The sequence below is a fragment of the Mus pahari genome, chromosome 15, assembly GCF_900095145.1.
Source record: "Mus pahari chromosome 15, PAHARI_EIJ_v1.1, whole genome shotgun sequence".
In the NCBI taxonomy this organism is placed as follows: domain Eukaryota; kingdom Metazoa; phylum Chordata; class Mammalia; order Rodentia; family Muridae; genus Mus; species Mus pahari.
The window spans coordinates 6,791,204-6,809,556 of record NC_034604.1 but is presented as its reverse complement, the minus strand read 5'-3'; the positions used below and the strand labels follow the sequence as shown (position 1 = coordinate 6,809,556).

At 41.0% G+C, this 18,353-nt stretch overlaps 1 protein-coding gene across 1 annotated transcript in view; it reads left to right on the top strand.

The window, feature by feature from the left end:
- Abhd3 (abhydrolase domain containing 3) overlaps positions 1 to 17,326 on the top strand; it is a 56,689-nt gene extending 39,363 nt beyond the window's left edge. Inside the window, exons 5-9 of the mRNA XM_021214967.2 lie at positions 3,532 to 3,644; positions 8,453 to 8,626; positions 12,408 to 12,456; positions 12,535 to 12,700; positions 16,510 to 17,326. Of these exons, the coding sequence (XP_021070626.1) occupies positions 3,532 to 3,644; positions 8,453 to 8,626; positions 12,408 to 12,456; positions 12,535 to 12,700; positions 16,510 to 16,688 (681 nt within the window). The 3' untranslated portion in view covers positions 16,689 to 17,326. The remainder of the gene's footprint in view (positions 1 to 3,531; positions 3,645 to 8,452; positions 8,627 to 12,407; positions 12,457 to 12,534; positions 12,701 to 16,509) is intronic.
- The last annotated feature ends 1,027 nt before the right edge of the window (positions 17,327 to 18,353 follow it).

Below are 18,353 nucleotides of genomic sequence, written 5' to 3'. Positions count from 1 at the left end.
GGTCCCTGTGTTCAGTCTGATGGTTGGCTGTTAGCATCCACATATGTATCGGTCAGGATCTGGCAGAGCCTCTCAGGAGACAGCTGTATCAGGCTCCTGTCAGCAAACACTTCTTGGCATCAGCAATAGTGTCTGGGTTTGGTGTCTGCATGTGGGATGGATCCCCAGGTGGGGCAGTCTCTGGGTGGCCTTTCCTTCAGACTCAGTTCCACTCATTGTCCCTGTATTTCCTTTAGACAAGAGCAATTCTGGGTTAAGATTTTGGAGATAGGTGGCTGTCTCCATCCCTTAAGGGGGGGGGGACTTGGGGGACAGGCATGCCTAACCTCTGGATATGGTCTCAACAGGTTCTCCCTCTGCTTTGTGGAATATTTCAGCTAAAGTCATCCCTGTTGGGTCCTGTGAAGTTTTTGCTTTCTTGGCATCTGGGACTTTCTGGTTGCTACCCTCAGTTCCCTAGCCCCCATTGCTACACACCTCTGTTCAATTTCCTGACCCACCCCATAGGAGAAACAACAATATGAACTAACCAGTAACCCCAGAGCTCCCTGAGACTAAACTACCAACCAAAGAAAACACATGACAGAACTCATGGCTCTAGCTGCATGTGTAGCAGAGGATGGCCTAATCAGTCATCAATGGGAGGAGAGGCCCTTAGTCCTGTGAAGGTTCTGATGTTTTTTTGGATTTCCTCAGTTTCTGTTATGTCTCTCTTTTCATTTCTGATTTTGTTAGGATATTGTCTTTGTGCACTCTAGTTAGTCTGGCTAAGGGTTTATCTATTTTGATTTTTCTCAAAGAACCAGCTCCTGGTTTGGTTGATTCTTTGAATAGTTCTTTTTGTTTCCACTTGGTTGATTTCAGCCCTGAGTTTGATTATTTCCTGCCGTCTACTCCTCTTGGGTCATTTGCTTCTTTTTTGTTCTAGAGCTTTCAGGTGTGCTGTTAAGCTGCTAGTGTATGCTCTCTCCAGTTTCTTTTGGAGGCACTCAGAGCTATGAGTTTTCTTCTTAGGACTGCTTTTATTGTGTCCCATAAATTTAGGTATGTTGTGGTTTCATTTCCATTAAATTCTAAAAAGTCTTTTATTTCTTTCTTTATTTCTTCCTTGACCAAGTTATCATTAAGTAAAGTGTTGTTCAGCTTCCATGTGTATGTGGGCTTTCTATTATTTATGTTGTTATTGAAGATCAGCCTTAGTCCGTGGTGATCTGATAGGATGCATGGGATGATTTCAGTCTTCTTCTATCTGTTGAGGCCTGTTTTGTGACTGATTATACGGTCAGTTTTGGAGAAGGTACCATGAGGTGCTAAGAAGACATTATATCATTATAACATTTAGGATGAAATGTTCTATAGTTATCTGTTAAATTCATTTTTTTCATAACTTCTGTTAGCTTCACTGTGTCTCTGTTCAGTTTCTGTTTCCATGATCTGTCCATTGCTGAGTGTGGGGGTGAAGTCTCCCACTATTATTGTGTGCAGTGCAATGTGAGCTTTGAGCTTTATTATAGTTTCTTTAGTGAATGTGAATGCCCTTGCATTTGGAGCATAGATGTTCAGAATTGAGAGTTCATCTTGGTAAATTTTACCTTTGATGAGTATGAAATGTCCCTCCTTATCTTTTTTGATAACTTTAGGTTGAAAGTCGGTTTTATTCGATATTAGAATGGCTATTCCAGCTTGTTTCTTGGGACCATTTGCTTAGAAAATTGTTTTCCAGTCTTTTACTCTGAGGTAGTGTCTGTCTTTGTCCCTGAGGTGGGTTTCCTGTATGCAGCAGAATGTTGGGTCCTGTTTATGTAATGAGCCTTTTAGTCTATGTCTTTTTATTGGGGAATTGGGTCCATTGTTATTAAGAGATATTAAGGAAAAGTCATTGTTGCTTCCTGTTATTTTTTTTGTTAGAGTTCGAATTCTGTTCATGTGGCTATCTTCTTTTAGATTTGTTGAAAGATTACTTTCTTGTTTTTTCTAGGGCATAGTTTCCCTCCTTGTGTTGTAATTTTCCCTTTATTATCTTTTGAAGACCTGGATTTGTGGAAAGATATTGTGTAAATTTGGTTTTGTCACCTTGCTTTCTCCATCTATGGTAATTGAGCGTTTTGCTGGGTATAGTAGCCTGGGCTGGCATTTGTGTTCTCTTAGCATCTGTATATCATCTGCCCATGATCTTCTGGCTTTCAGAAGAAGTCAGGTATAATTCTGATAGGTCTGCCTTTACACGTTACTTGACCTTTTTCTCTTACTGTTTTTAGTATTATTTCTTTGTTTAGTGCACTTGGTGCTTGATTATTATGTGATGTGAGGAATTTCTTTTCTGGTCCAGTCTATTTGGAGTTCTGCAGGCTTCTTGTATGTTCATGGGTATCTCTTTCTTTAGGTTAGGGAAGTTTTCTTCTATAATTTTGTTGAAGATATTCACTGGCCCTTTAAGTTGGGAATCTTCACTCTCTTCTATACCTATTATCCTTAGGTTGTTTTTTTTTTTTTTTTTTCATTGAGTCCTGGATTTCCTGGATGTTTTGGGCTAGAATCTTTTTGCATTTCTCATTTTCTTTGATTGTTGTGTCAATGTTTTCTACGGTATCTTCTGCACCTGAAATTCTCTCTTCTATCTCTTGTATTCTGTTGGTGATGCTTGCATCTATGACTTCTGACTTCTTTCCTAGGTTTTCTATCTCCAGAGTTGTCTCCCTTTGTGATTTCTTTATTGTTTCTACCTCCATTTTTAGATCCTGGTTGGTTTTGTTCAATTCTTTCACTTGTTTGGATGTGTTTTCCTGTAATTGTTTAATGGATTTTTGTGTTTCCTCTTTGTGTTCTCCTGTATGTCTTTAAGGAAGTTATTTATTTCCTTCTTAAAGTCCTCCATCATCGTCATGAATAGTGACTTTAGATCCATATCTTGCTTTTCTGGTGTGATGGTGTATCCAGGACTTGCTATGTTGGGAGTGTTGGGTTCTGATGATGCCAAGTAACCTTGGTTTCTGTTGCTTTTGTTCTTGTGCTTGCCTCCTACCATCTGATTATATCTGATTGGAGCCTGTCCTTTCTGTAATCCCGGTTGAGTCAGAACTCCTCAGAGTCCAGCTTTCTCTATGATCCTGTGATTCTGGGATCCTATGAACCTGAGATTGTGGGTGTGTCAGAGTTCTTGGCAGTCAAGCTTTCTCTTTGACCCTGAGATCCTGGTATGAGCAAGCTCCTGGGATCCTTAGATCCTGGGCATGTTAGAGCACATGGAATTGGTACCTCCTCTGGGGGGGTGGGCGTGGGGCTGTCCACTTAGTTCAAAACCAAGGTAGACCAGCACAGACTGGAAGGAACCCAAACCGCTGGTTGGGCAGGGTTCCTGTTTTTAAGTGGCAGATGTATGTATTAGAAGACATTAACATACTCTTTAAAATATGTAAAAATAAAGGTTTTTGTATATTTGTGATTTTTTGCTTGTTTTTAAAATTAATAAGCCTTTCTACTCTGTACCAATCATCACACTTATATTTTAACAATAATGCCCTTCTTGTCCAGACACCACGGACTTACTGCTGTGCGAACACTGAAGACTTGGAGGCCGTTGTCCACCACGTGCACAGCCTGTACCCTGGGGCCCCTTTTCTGGCAGCAGGCGTATCAATGGGAGGGTAAGGAGTTTTCTTTCTAAAATGCCTGAGAGGGGAGCAGTCCTATGCCTGCAAGGACTGTAAGCCAGCTATCACCTTAACTATGTATGCTGAGTTCTTACATGCAGCTTAAAGAAGGCAGGAAGGAATCAGCCCAGACAAATTTTAGAATTTTCCTGGGTTCTGTGATGCAAAGGGCACAGCGAGCCCTTCCTGGGGAGTGATCAAATAAACTTGTTACTCTCCATTCCAGGGTTAGCTAAAATGGTTTATGTACTTGTCTTACATTGGGGTTTATTTGTAATTTTCTGAAGATTTATTTTTATTTATATGTATGTATGTGTACCTGTGTATGTATATGCCATGCCGGGGTGTATAGTGCCTGAGAAGGCCAGAAGGAGGCACTGGATCCCCTGGAGCTAGAGTGACAGGCACCAACACAGTGGTGAGCTGGGAACCAGATTCAGGCCCTCAGGTGAAGCAGCAGGAACTTCATGGCTGAGGTCTCTGGTGCCCTTTGCGAACTATGAACTATCAATTTCCATACTTATATCTGAGCAGTGTCTGACATTAATAACTGTTTAACTGTATTGTGTGCATGTATGTGTGCATGCGTGTTAGGGAGAATGAGCTGAAGGAAATCTTAAGCTATTATCTAGTATTTTCTTGTCCTTTAGACCTCTCTTCACCATTGTCCAAACTTATCTTTTAATTTAACTCATTCATTTTTTTATAGTGTTGGGGATTGAATCAGTGAATGTTAGGCAAACACTTTACCACTGAGCCACACACTTCTACCCCAAACTATTGTATTTCATTTTTTTAAAGTTTTATCTAATGAAAAATTCTCTTTTGCAAATCTTTGTTTATCCTATCAACAGAATAAATCATTAAAAATAGACTTAATATATATTAATTATATGCTTAATGAATATATATTCCCCCCACCAAACCCTATAAGATTAATGCCATTTACCTATTTTTCATTAGAATGCGTTGGAATGTGTTATTTTCTACAGTACTGATGCTCAGGCACACTAAATGACCATTTGTCTTTATTTCAAAAGCTGATTTTGGGGGCTTGATAGGTGTCTAAACAACTAAGAACACTTGCTGCTTTTATAGAGATTTAGTTCTCAGCACCCAGATGGCAGTTCACAATTATTTATTTTATAACTCTTTTTCAAGGGGTTCTAGTGCTGTCTTGTGGCCTGTATGGGCACTGTATGTAGATGGTACACAGACAAACACATCCATAAAAGTGATTCACCCTTATTCTTTTCTAGCTGATTTTAAAGCCAACATTTTAAACAGAAAATGTTTCTCTTACCTTTCTATTCTGGATGTAACTGCCATCTCGGTGTTCAGAACATCTTAAGAGCATGTGTGCTGGCAATAAAGTCCTCCATGAACTACATACAGACTCTGAGATAGGCTCTAGCCAGAGCTTTTGAGATTCTGATAAAGAATCTATCTCTTACATTAGCATGGAAGGTCTGACTTGACCTAGTAAAGGAAGAACTCGGAACAGTGTGGAAATAAGCACAATCTGCAAGCCGTGCTCAGTGGACACAATGTAGCAACTCTTTTAGCTCACACCCTGAGCCTGAAAAGATGAAGTGGGCTGAACTCCTTCCCTTAATTATATAAATTCATGACTTTTTTTTCAAGGCTAGCTCTTACATAAAGAGGGCCCAATTGTCTATTCAGAAGCTCTTGGAAAAGGCCTATTCATCCAGCATTGAAACCTCAGGCAGGGTCTGACCATTAGATTAGCTTTTCCAGCCAGCTGAATATTAATGTCTTGTAAATTATTGGAAAGAATTGCCCCTTCTAGTTGCCTAGCACTGTGACACATTCCCAAGTAGGTGCACTCTCTTTTTCTTTTAGAGATGCAACCAACAAAAGCATGGTTGAGCAAGAGTTTTATGCCCGGTGAGCCGGGGACTGGGGTTACTCAGTGCTTTGACACCTGGGCCAAGTGTGGGCTTTGAGCCTGAACTGAGTTAAGTCAAGAAACTCAGCTGTTCTAGAACCAGATTCTGTTCTCCCAGTGAGTTGGTAAATACTTTTTAAATAAAAAGAAAAATCCCAAACACATAAAATGAAAACTAAAGACTATCCCTACATGCAGTCATTACTCCATACAATCATATAGTCATTACCCCAGCTTCAGGAATCATCAGCTTGTGGTCCCTACATACAGTCAGTCATTACCCCAACTTCAGTAGTCATCACCTCGTGGTCCCTACATACAGTCAGTCATTACCCCAGCTTCAGTAGTCATCAGCTTGTGGGTTAGCATGTTTCACAGCATCACCCACTTCTCCAGTTCATTCCCTATTACCTAAAGCTCAGTCATCATTTTATTATTATTTCAGATGAGTCAAGCCTGTACTTAGAATGTGGGAGGACCTGGGCTCAGTTCCTGGTACTTCAAAATAGTAAATCAGTCAGTTGAATCACTTCTGGGCTTTGATCTGTGATCCTCAATACGTGTAGTATCTGTTCTTCTCACCTCAGTGTCTGAGGAAGCCTCTGTCCCTGGACAGTAGATTAAGTGGATTCTAGAACAGGCAGATGGGATGGCATCTTGCTTTGCCTACACAGGGCATCAGCCTCAGATCACAGCACCTCTTGGAGTGGAGATCACAGAAGGAAATCTCTTAATGTTTCAGTTGGTAACTCTAAGTGAAAGCTTGTCTCTTTCTGTAAAGTTGTAACATGCTCACACACTAGAACAAGTAACAGTACTTCCTGAGTGTCTCTAAGTATCCAGAGCTCGCATTTACTTCCTGAGGATAGAGTACTCACACTGCCCCTGGTGTGTGTTATTTAGTTTTATAGTTTGATATAAAGTTGCCAAATAAAATCCATCCTTTGGTGTTTAAACATTTAGTCCATGACTTCTTTCTCTATCTAGCTCTGTTTCCCCAGCGTGTGCCCCTCCAATTGGAGAGAGGGTCCTTCTTTCAAAGTAAAATAATAACCTTTAGGAGGCAGCACTTTGACATTTGTTCATTCCTAAGTAATAACTAGGAATTGCCTCTAAAGAGGTGGTTGTGTCTATTTCAGGGTCTTTCTACTTCCTTTCCAAGTGTTCTGACTTGTGTATTTTACCAGCCTCTGGCCATTAGCTGACTCCCAGGACAAAAAGCATCCTTCAAAGGGCTCAGTGACCATAGCACTGTATGCAAGTCATATGGTCATTCTAAAGGGTCATTTTTCAAGTCATGTGTGATGGAGCACATCTGTAATTCTAGCATTCCTGGAGACTGAGGGAGGGGAGTTACAAGTTTCAAGCCAGATTGAGCTAAAAAGAGTAAACTGTCTTTAGACAACAGTCGTTATCAGGGCTGATAAGACGGCTCAGGAGTTGAGGGTACTTGGCTGCCTGAATGATGGCCCAAGTTTTATCCTGGGTTCTACATAGTAGAAAGAACTGACTCCCTCAAATTGTTCTCTGACCTCCACAAACTTGCTATAGACCATACATGCATGTATATACATATACACACAATAAATAAATGTAATTTAAATTTTTTCAAAAAAATTTAAAAATTATTTTCAGAAGCTAGATGTCTAATTTTTATAAAAATTCTCTACCCTTATAAATGATTTGAATTGTAAAAGATAATGCTAGAGTATTTTAGCTGTTTCTCCTATTTCAAAACCTAGCCTGTTAAAGAAACTATGTACAGAAGCTATAGTGATTGGTGGATTGTGGCGTCATCCTTCATACTTAGAACTGTTGAGCTCTAACTCAGTTCTTGTCCCCCTTACTCAAATAGAACTTGGCTAGAATTGAGAAAATTAAATAAAAGGAACATAGAAATAGGAAAACATGTGAAGAGAAAAACCAGTAACTTTAAGGCCAATGCTCTGCCACAGCTTGGAAAGTCTAACACTGGACTGGAGAGTACTTCAGAGTCTCGCTGAGGGACGCCAGGTACATGGGTGAGGACGGTGACCTCACAGACCAGTGACCTCTGGAGCTCAGTGCATGACATCATGGGTGACAATGGTGACCTCACAGACCAGTGACCTCTGTAGCTCAGTGCATGACATCATGGGTGACAATGGTGATCACACAGACCAGTGACCTCTGGAGCTCAGTGCATTAGATCCAGACACAAGAAGTTTCCTGAAGTCCTTATGTGATCCCAGCATGCAGCCACATTAGAGAACTCCTTGGGGTGGATCTCTTCCTGTTCTTATGACTTGACTTAGTCCACCATAAGTAGAAGCATGCAGGAATAAATGTGGTCTGTCTCACAGTTTAGCCAAGTACAGTGTCAGTAAGCATGTAGGTCAGGCATGGGGTGCACACGTATCCTCCCAGGCAGAGGTGGGAGAATGCAAGATCCTGTTTCAGGGAGGAAAAAAAAGTACTTTAAAATAAAAATATGAATATGGGCAGGTGACATGCCTCTGAGTAAAGGTGCCTGCTACCACATCTGATGGCCTGAGTTCAACCCCCTGGAACCACATGGTGGAAAGTGACCGACTCTAGCAAGTTGTCCTCTGACCCCCATTCACACACTGTGACGTGTACAAATTCTAAGAATGTGAACATGAGAAAAGAACAAAGGTAATCTTTCTAATGTGCAGGACTTAAAACAGTAGTCATGAATGATGGTTGCAAGGTCCCAGGCTGGGCAAAAGGGTCAAGTGTTCAAGGTTATCCTATAGAGTGTTCAGAGCCACTCTGGGCTGCCTGCAGTGGTTACTTACTGGCTCCCACCATGTTCTCATGGTGTGATGGTTAGAAAGGAAGAAGGTGTCTTAAGAGATGTAACCAGTCACAGTATCGTTTCTCCCTGTTTTAGAATGTTGCTTCTGAATTACTTGGGTAAAATTGGGTCCAGAACCCCTCTGATGGCAGCTGCAACATTTTCAGTTGGCTGGAACACTTTTGCTTGCTCAGAGTCACTGGAGAGGCCGCTCAACTGGCTACTATTTAATTACTACTTAACAACTTGCCTCCAGTCTTCAGTTAAGAAGTAAGTCATAGTTAAAACCTTCTGTTACCAAACATTTTAGATTACATAACCCAGCACTATGAAATTTCAGACTATAGTGTGTGTGTGTGTGTGTGTGTGTGTGTGTGTGTGTGTATATATTATATATATAATTTATTTCTGTACTTAAATGTTGTAATAATTTTTAATCCCAACCTGGGGTTTCTGCCCTACCTTTGATATTTAGTTTCTGGATAAAAGACATATGCAACCTTTATATTTACAATAAGCCTTAAACAGCACAAGAGCTGGGCAGATACCTAACCTCTATGCCATCAGAATCTACTTACCTATCAATAACCCCGAATTATTATGTACAGTGTTTTTTCTAGGCTTCTCTTAACGCCAATCGGCCAGCCCTCAGGACCACGCTTTTCTGGTTCTCCTAACCCACAGCAGTGTTTCTTCCTCTTCCACCTTCTCTCCCTGATGGTTCTCCTCTGGTCCCAAGCCCAGGAAACCTCACCCCCACCTATGTCTCTTCTGCCCAGCTATTGGCTGTTGGCATCTTTATTTACCAATCAGAAATAACTTGGGGGGAGGGTCACATACATCACTCAGGTCTATGTGCAGACTCCAGGCATTGGGGGTCTACACTTAGCATTGCAATAGACATTAAGACCAAACCTCAACACCAAAATATTCTCCAAATTATGAATGCATACCAAAAATTGTAAATTAAAAATATAGATGAAAGTAATAATGCTGCATTCTATGTCTATGCACCCACCCAACCCCCTACCCTCCCACCCCTCCACACTGCTTTGAAGGTTGCTATTCTAAATTATTCTGAAAACTACATTAGCATGGAGTATGTTTGGTGATATGTTTGGGCTGTTTTCTTAGATTTCCTGGTTGTTAATCTTTCCCAAACCTAATTCTTTCTCAGGTAATATGTTAAGAGTGTCCTGTGCAGCTGGGCTGATGGCATACCCTTTTGATCCCAGCACTCAGGAAATAGAGGCAGGCAGATCTCTGAGTTCAAAGCTAGCCTGGTCTAAAAGGTGAGCTCCAGAACAGCTTAGGCTACATAGATAGTCCCTGTGTTGTAGGATTTTTATTGCTGTGAAGAGATACCATGACCATAGCAACTCTTACAAACATTTCATTGGAACTGGCTTACAGTTCAGAGGTTTGGTCCGTTATCATCATGGTGGGAAGCATGGTGGCACACAGGCAGACGTGGCGCTGGAGGAGGAGTTGAGAGATCTACATCTGAATCATCATGCATCAGGAAGAGAAACTGTGTGCCACACTGGGCATAGCTTGAACTTCTGGAACCTCAAAGCCCTGCCCACAGTGACACACTTCCTCCAAGGCCACACCTCCTAATAGTGCCACTCCCTATGGGCCAAGCTTTCAAACACATGTGTCTATGGGAGCCATTCCTATTCAAACTACCACACCTGACTCCAAAAACAAACATAGAAATGAGTGAGTGCCCCATGTTGAACAATACAGCTCCTTACTCCTTAAGTAGGTTCTTTTTTTTTTTTTTAAAGATTTATTTATTATTATACATAAATACACTGTAGCTGTCTTCAGACGCAATAATGTCAGATATCATTACAGATGGTTGTGAGCCACCACATAGTTGCTGGGATTTGAAGTGAGGACCTTCAGAAGAGCAGTCAGTGCTCTTCCCTGCTGAGCCATCTCGCCAGCCCAAGCATGCTACTACAAGCATGGTGTGTTTTAGAAATGAGAGACTAGAAGCCAGTGCAATGCTCGGTGAGTGAAGGTACCTGTCAGCAAGCCTGATGACCTCTCAATCCATGTTACCCACAGTGGAAGGAGACTCTTTGACCTCTACACACACACTCGTGTACACATGTAGACACCAAATAAGTGATGGTTTTTTCCATTTTAAGAAAATGTATTCAAAATATGAAAGAAATAGAATGTAGTTCATTTGTGTATTCATAGCTCATGGTTCTTATATTTCCACAATAGTGTCTTTGCATACATTTTTCTGGAACTGTGCACCTCCTAAAGTGAACCCAGCATGTTGACACAGAACATACAGGTGGTTCTAGTCTTATTTTCTTAATGACTAATACTATTTGTTTGTTTGTACAGAGCTGGGGATTGAAGCCTGGATCTCATACATGCTAGGCACACGCTCGGGCACTGAGCCCCACCCCAGCCCTACCAAGCCTTTTTAAAATGAATTGATAAATATACATATAAAAGTATTTATATTTCATATGTATGTGTGATTTAATGAAATGTGTGTGTGTGTGTGTGTGTGTGTGTGTGTGTGTGTGTGTATGATTTAATGAAAACTATTATCCTGAACATTGTTATCTAACCCTGGAATTACCTACTTGTTTAATTACAAATATTGAGTATAAGTATTGCTAAAATACTAAAGAATCACCATGTCATTATTTATTACAGGACTGGATATTAAGTATCACTGACATGGTCGTTGAAATAGAAATAGTTGCAAGAAAAAGTGAAGAATCGCTTGGATTAAAGTATTAGTTGTGGGCCTAAGGATGTAGCTCAGTAGTAGGACATGTGTTCCATGTTCTAGGTGCAATCCTTCCCTCCGCTATTAGATGGATATATATTGATCATGAAAGAAACGTGACCAGGGTCAGGTATAGTGGTGCATGCCTTTAAAGGCCAGCTTAGTCTCCAGAATGAGTTTCAGGACAGCTAGAGCTGTGGCAGAAAACTAAATGGAAGGAAGGAAAAAGTGACCAATGTTTAAAATACAAGTTTACAAAAACATTAGTTCTGATTTATATACTAGTATGATGGAGAGGTAATTTATGGGACAGGAGGTGGCTCAGTGGGTAAAGCACTTGCTGTGAAAGCATGTGCATGTAGTTTGCATCTCTAGGACTCACACGGAGCCAGATGTGGTAGTGTAAGTCTATGTCCCAGCACCCTGGAAAGATGGGAGCTAGAAACAAGTCTAGCCAGGTGTATGCAGTGGTAGACAGTACAGGGATAGCCTGGTGCACACATGTGCACCACAGCATGCAACACACACACACACACACACACACACACACACACGGGGGGGTGGGAGAGAGAGAGAGAGAGAGAGAGAGAGAGAGAGAGAGAGAGAGAGAGAGAGGCCGTTTCTTCAGATAACTTACTTAGTCTTTTTGAGCATATTGATGTTTTAGCAACAGTGTATAGATATACTTTGTTATAAGACAACCTGTAAGTTATTTCTAGTATTATGAAGCTAGTTTATTCTTTCTTAGTTTAAAAATAATACTTAAGTGGCTGGATGTGGTGATGTACACCTTTAATCCCAGCACTCAGGAGGCAGAGGTAGCTAGATCTCTGTGAGTTCAAAACCAGCCTGGTCTACAGAGTAAGTTTCAGGATAGCCAGGGCAACACAGAGAGACCTTGTCTTGAAACGCCCCCACCCCCAAAAAAGCACTTAAAATACTACTTTGAAAACTAATGTCAATGTACTTACTATTCCGATGTAAGCTGAAAACATTTTCATTATATTTTATTAACTTCCTTTGTGTAGGCCGAGTGCTATGTAGGTTGGAGAATAAACTGTGTGAGTAAATTCTCTTTCTGCCGTGTGGATCCATAACTCAGGTCATCAGGCTTGATTAGGTGTCTTCTCTCACCCACTGAGCCACCTCACTGACCCAGGAAATATTATTTTAGTACCAGCTTTGTGCCCCGTGCCAGACTTTATAATCATCCGCTTTTATATATTTCAGGTCTGACTAAGGTAGAGATGATGTTAAGTTTTTGTTTTGACATCTGTCTTGTTCCAGGCACCGGCATATGTTTGTGGAGCAGATTGACATGGATCAGGTCATGAAGGTGAGATGGAGCTTTTCCTGATCTGTTCATCTCCTATTGTGACTCCAAGAGCCCATTCTGTCTGGTTTTGTTTTCCAGGCCAAGTCGATCAGAGAGTTTGATAAGCGGTTCACCGCGGTCATGTTTGGGTACCCCACACTCGATGATTACTACACCGACGCCAGTCCAAACCGCAGGCTGAAGTCAGTGGGGATCCCGGTGCTGTGCCTGAATGCTACCGACGATGTGTTCTCACCCAGCCATGGTGAGTGTCGTCCAGCTACACATTTTGGCATGAGATAACTTTCTTTTTCAAAGACTCATTTGTTAGTTTTACTTCTGTGTTTGTCCGTGTGTGTTGGTGCCCACCAAGGCCAGAATGCTCTGGAGCTGGAGTTGCAGATCATTGTGAGCCACAAGGCATAGGTGCTAGGAACTGAGCCAGGATCCTCTGGGACAGCAAGCAGCAAGTGCTCTTAACTGCCAAGCCATCTCCCTGGCTCCTGGTTTAACTTTTAAAATATTGGGTTTTTTTTTTTAAGAAATATGATTTTTTTTTAAAGAGGCTGGCCATGCCAGACAGTGGTGGCCTTTAATCCCCCACTCCCCCCCCCCAAAAAAAAAGCTGGCCATATAATATCTTCCATTTTGAGTTTTTAAGCTGCCTGGAATGATGCTACATGCCTGTAATCCCAGCACTTGGGACTCTGAGACAAGAAATGAAAAGGGCTTAGGGCCAGCCTTAACTTAGTAAGATGAAAAGCAGCCTGGGCTAGCCTGGGCTAGCAAGACATTATCTCAAAACATAAAGTAAGCAAACAGAAGTTTGACTTTCCTAATAGTATCTAAGTGTCTCAGGTCACGTGTTCAGTGTCTCAGGGCCTGTCTGTTATCACAGATTCATCCCAGTTAGAACTCTGCTATTTTGTATGTTCATGTGTGTATATAACCATTCATTCCTCTCAAATACTGGTCCTTTCGGTGAGATGGCTCAGTGGGTAAGAGCACCCGACTGATCTTCCGAAGGTCCTGAGTTCAAATCCCAGCAACCACATGGTGGCTCACAACCATCCCTAACGAGATCTGACTCCCTCTTCTGGAGTGTCTGAAGACAATTACAGTGTACTTACATATAATAAATAAATCTTTAAAAAAAAAACTGGTCCTTTCAACAGATTATGCTCCAGCGTCTTTGCCTGGGGAGAATCTGTCATTGTTTGCCTCGTCTTCCCAGAGTCCCAAAGTAAATGAGTTTGAAGTTTTCTTCCCTGAAAAAGAGTCTAGAAACACAGTGTCCTTGAGTATTTCGATGCTGGAAGCAAATTTGGAGTAAACATTCCCCTCTAAAGAAAAACAATCTAGTTTTTTCCCTCGGATGCTGTAAGAAAGAAAATTTTTCCAGAATTAACTTTGTACTGCCTTAACTCAAGAGTAGCAGTTGGACAGGAGAGATGGCTCAGTGGTTAAGAGCACATATTGTTCTTGCAGAGGACTGAAGTTCAGTTCCCAGCACACAAGCAACTTGAAACCACTCCTAGCTCCAGACCTAAGGCCCCCTTCTGGCCTCCACAGGCACTTCACTCACCTGTCATACTTAATATCCTGTCCCACACATACATAATTTAAAGAAATAAAAATCTTAAGAAGAGGGGCTGGCGAGATGGCTCAGCGGGTAAGAACACTGACTGCTCTTTGGAAGGTCCTGAGTTCAAATCCCAGCAACCACATGGTGGCTCACAACCACCTGTAATGAGATCTGATGCCCTCTTCTGGTGCGTCTGAAGTCAGCTACAGTGTACTTATATATAATAATAAATAAATCTTAAAAAAAAAAAAACTCTTATAAAGATGCCTCCTGGCTTTTAAAAAAATTAAGAAAAACAACTGTAAGCACACATGTTCTCTTATTGACAGTCCTGTTGGCTTGTCCTCTATGTGTGCTTACAGTTGTTGTCAACACGGGATGTCATTGTGTAGCTCAGGCTTGCCTGGAATTGTGATCCTCTTGCTTTAACCTCCCATGTTCCGGTATTTCAAGTGTGAGCCACCATATCTAGCTAAAAAACATCTTTTTTAAAATCAGTTTTTAAACTGTTATGTGAATGGGGCGTTTTGCCTGCATGTGTGTCTGTGCCTAGTACCTCAGAGGCCACAAGAGGAAGTCAGATTTCCTGGACCTGGAGTCACAGATGGTTGAGTGCTACCATGTGGGAGCTGGGAACCAAACGCAGGTCCTCTGGAAGATCAACTCATGCTTGCAACCACCAACTCCTCTCTCCAGTCCCTCAAAAAAATCCTTCAAACCTTTCACCCCGCTCTCAGTTAAAAGCATGTATTTGGTGCTGGCCTGGCGCTCGGTGGTAGGATCTTACCCAGCATGTGTGAGGCTCTGAGCTCAGTCTCCTTGAAAGAGCAAAGCTGCCCAGCTCCCAAGCCAAACATATGCATTGTAACAGTCTTAGAAAATCCCGACACACACAGTGCTTTAAATCACCCACTGTTCATTTAACCAGAGGTGATAGTCAATAGCTGGCACTCTGAGCCTCTGGTTATAGAGGAGAAAATGAAACTGGCTTTAGTATCTATGTGTGGTTGCCTCACATAACTTCACTGGGTAAGATCTGATGTTTCTCCATCCATTTTGTTACTTTGCTGCCTCTGTTACAAACAAGAGTTTCCTAACATTTAACCCAATTCATTAGGGTAAAGTTTAAATTCATTATTTCCTATTTTTTCCCAGGCCCTTAAGATAGTGTTACCACATAGTAGACAATTGTCTGCAGCCTGAGGAAACAGGCCGCCTACATTGTTCACATGACTGCAGCATGGCAAAGCCTTTTGTTCTGATGGGACCGTAGCAATCAGGGTTAGAAACTGAGAGTGCTGGGATGAGGCCCAGTGGGAGGGCTGAGCATTCATGAGGCCCTCAATTCATCTGTGGGGTGCAAGCACGTGACAACTGTGCACCTGCACACACACATGCGCATGCACGCGCGCGCACACACACACACACACACACACACACACACACGCACATGCACATACTTTCCCCCCACTGTCTGAACTTTAAAACCTGAGAGAAAAAGAAAATAAACTTTAATTCCTGCCCTTAAAACTTCTGCTAGAAGTAGACTCGCTGGAGGACATGCGGACACTGCTGTTTAGAGTGGGTTTATATTTTCACTTCAGTTGTTTGCCAGTAATGCTTCATTTTCTATTGAGTGTAAACAGAAAATCAGAAAGAAAGGAAAAGTTGATGATCACCCAGACTTAGATGTCTCAACAACAGATGGTAGACATGCATCACCATTGGTCAGGGTTTTATTTCTTTTTGGTTTTGCTATCTTTATATGTCTGCTTCATATATATGTGCATATATATATGTATATATATATATACACACACACATATATATATATATATATATATAAACATTTGGAATTTTAAGTCCTTTGTAAAGATATCAATCATCTTTAGAAATTTAAATTTATATAAAGTTAATCAAATTTATACAGAATGAATTTACAAGTCTCACCAAGGTTAGCTTAGTATTAATTTCTCAAAACAAGAATCAGCCTATATTTTTATTTTATTGTATCTTATCTTCTGTGTGTTTCTGCACATGAGTCCACACATGTGCACGGGTGTTACGGCACATGTGTGCGAGTCAGAGGTACTTCTGTATGTATACTATGTCAGTTATCGGGCTCTGCAGAAGCACCTTGGCCACCAAGCCATCTCAACAGCCCAAGAAACAACCTGTATTTTTAGGTTTTATAAAATCTTGGACTGATTCTTTTAAAAATAATGATCTAGCATAATACTATAAATAAGAATTATTATAATATAGATGGTTGGTATAAATTAGTCAAACTCATTGCATTTAGCCATACTTATCACAAGTATTTGTTGAAAGTTTTTACTGATTAGAAGAGATAAAGTATACTTTTCCTAACAAAAAAGTTAATGATCTCTCTCCCTCTCTCCCCCCTCATTTTCTTGTGCCTCCCCTTCTCTCCCCCTCCTCCCCTCTCTTTTTACTTCCTCTTGCCTTTACTACTTCAATTCCTCAAGCTATCCCAATAGAAACTGCTAAACAAAACCCTAACGTGGCTTTGGTCCTCACAGCCTATGGAGGCCACATCGGTTTTCTGGAGGGAATCTGGCCTAGGCAATGCACTTACATGGATCGAGTCTTCAAGCAATTTGTACAGGCCATGGTTGAGCATGGACATGAACTCTCCAACATGTAGTTTCTTGGCTGCATTAAGCCTGAGCCACTGTTGTTAGAGCAGTTCAGCTTGGAGCACAGGTTTTAACCGCTGAGGGTTAAGCTGCTAAGCCAGCAGATGGTTGAAGAGGTCCAGCATGACATGCAAAAACTACTTCTTAGGGAAACACAACAACTTTGTAGTAAGAAACTAAAGATAGTTTAGATTGTTACTGTAGTAGATCTTATTTTTCCTATGCCTTACCAAATATGACCTTAAAATTAAGTAGTCCTTATGGAACAGAATTGCACTTAACCAAAACTATTGTGTAAAAAGATTTTAATTCCTCAGGGTTTTAATTTAGGCTATTTTTAATTACTCAGTTTAGGTGACTTAATAATACTTTAATAACTGTTAAGCGATGTTAATGATTTGAATGTAAGTTAGAAGAGGGGCATTCATGGTAACAAGAAACTGAAAAGGATAAATTATAATGTTCTAAGTGTTTCTTCTGATTTAAAAGACAAATGCAACAATGTTAGACTGACTTCTTCTATATTTGCTCTCTTCTCTGATAATATTAGGGCTGATTTATGTTTTATAATATCATTTACATGCTTATTTTTAAAATAGTATTTGTGAATATATATATCATATTAAAATGAATTCTATCATTTTAAGTTGTTTCTTTGTGAGTTTTTAATCTACAAAAGTAGAGCCCTGTTGGGTATGGTAGCATATAACTTTAATCTCAGCACTCAGGAGCCACAGGTGAGGCCAGCCTAAATTATAATGAGCTCTAGCCAGCCAGGGCTATACAGTGAGACCTTGTCTCAAAAATAAAAAGATAAAAGGTTCAGAGCATAATATCTTAAAAGTATGCTAATAATAATTTCATGAATGTATTATCAAGAAAACGTTTTGCTTCACTATTTTCAAAATAAAGGCTGATACCATACTCTACTTAAGCATACTTTCAAAACTCAGGGATATTGATCGGTTGCTAGGTTGCTTCCCTAGTTCACAGAGCGCCTTAGTTTAAATCCCAAAAACACATAGCATTGATCATGTGGCTAAGCAGAGAGCCTGTAATCCCAGCGCTGTGGAGGTTGTTCAAGGTCAGCTTGAGCTACAAGAGTCTCTGTGAAGAGACTCGTCTCGTAATTTAAGCTCAGTCGCACAGGGTATACCTATGTCCAGGGCCCTGGATTCAACTCCCCAGTATCACAGGGAAAAATAGTACTTTGGTATTTACTGGCAAATTGCCTTTTATAGAAATTGTACCATTTCTGTGGTCCCAGCAGCTGTGCCTGTGGCCACCATTCTGACCCAAACTGTTTTTATTTGGTTTGGTTTGGTTTGGGTTTTTTTTTTTTTTTTTTTTTTTTTTTGAGCCTGAGTCTGTCTGTTTAGCTCTGGTTGGCCTAGACTTGCTATGCAGGTCGGGATGGTCTCCAGTTTACAAAGATCCACCAGACTTGTCCTCCCAGTGCTGAGATTAATGACATTCACCACCAAGACTGGTTTCAGAACGGTTGGAAGCTCAGCACATCTAGTACACAGATGAACGAGGAGCTGGGGTTATTACAGATAAAGAGGCAGGGTTTATGGTATCAGCTGGACCACAAAACAGGTTCAGCTCTGTGGGGGAGCAGTCTCCAGCGTAAGTATGGGGCAGAGGGAGCTATGGTGAACAGTTGTCTGGAC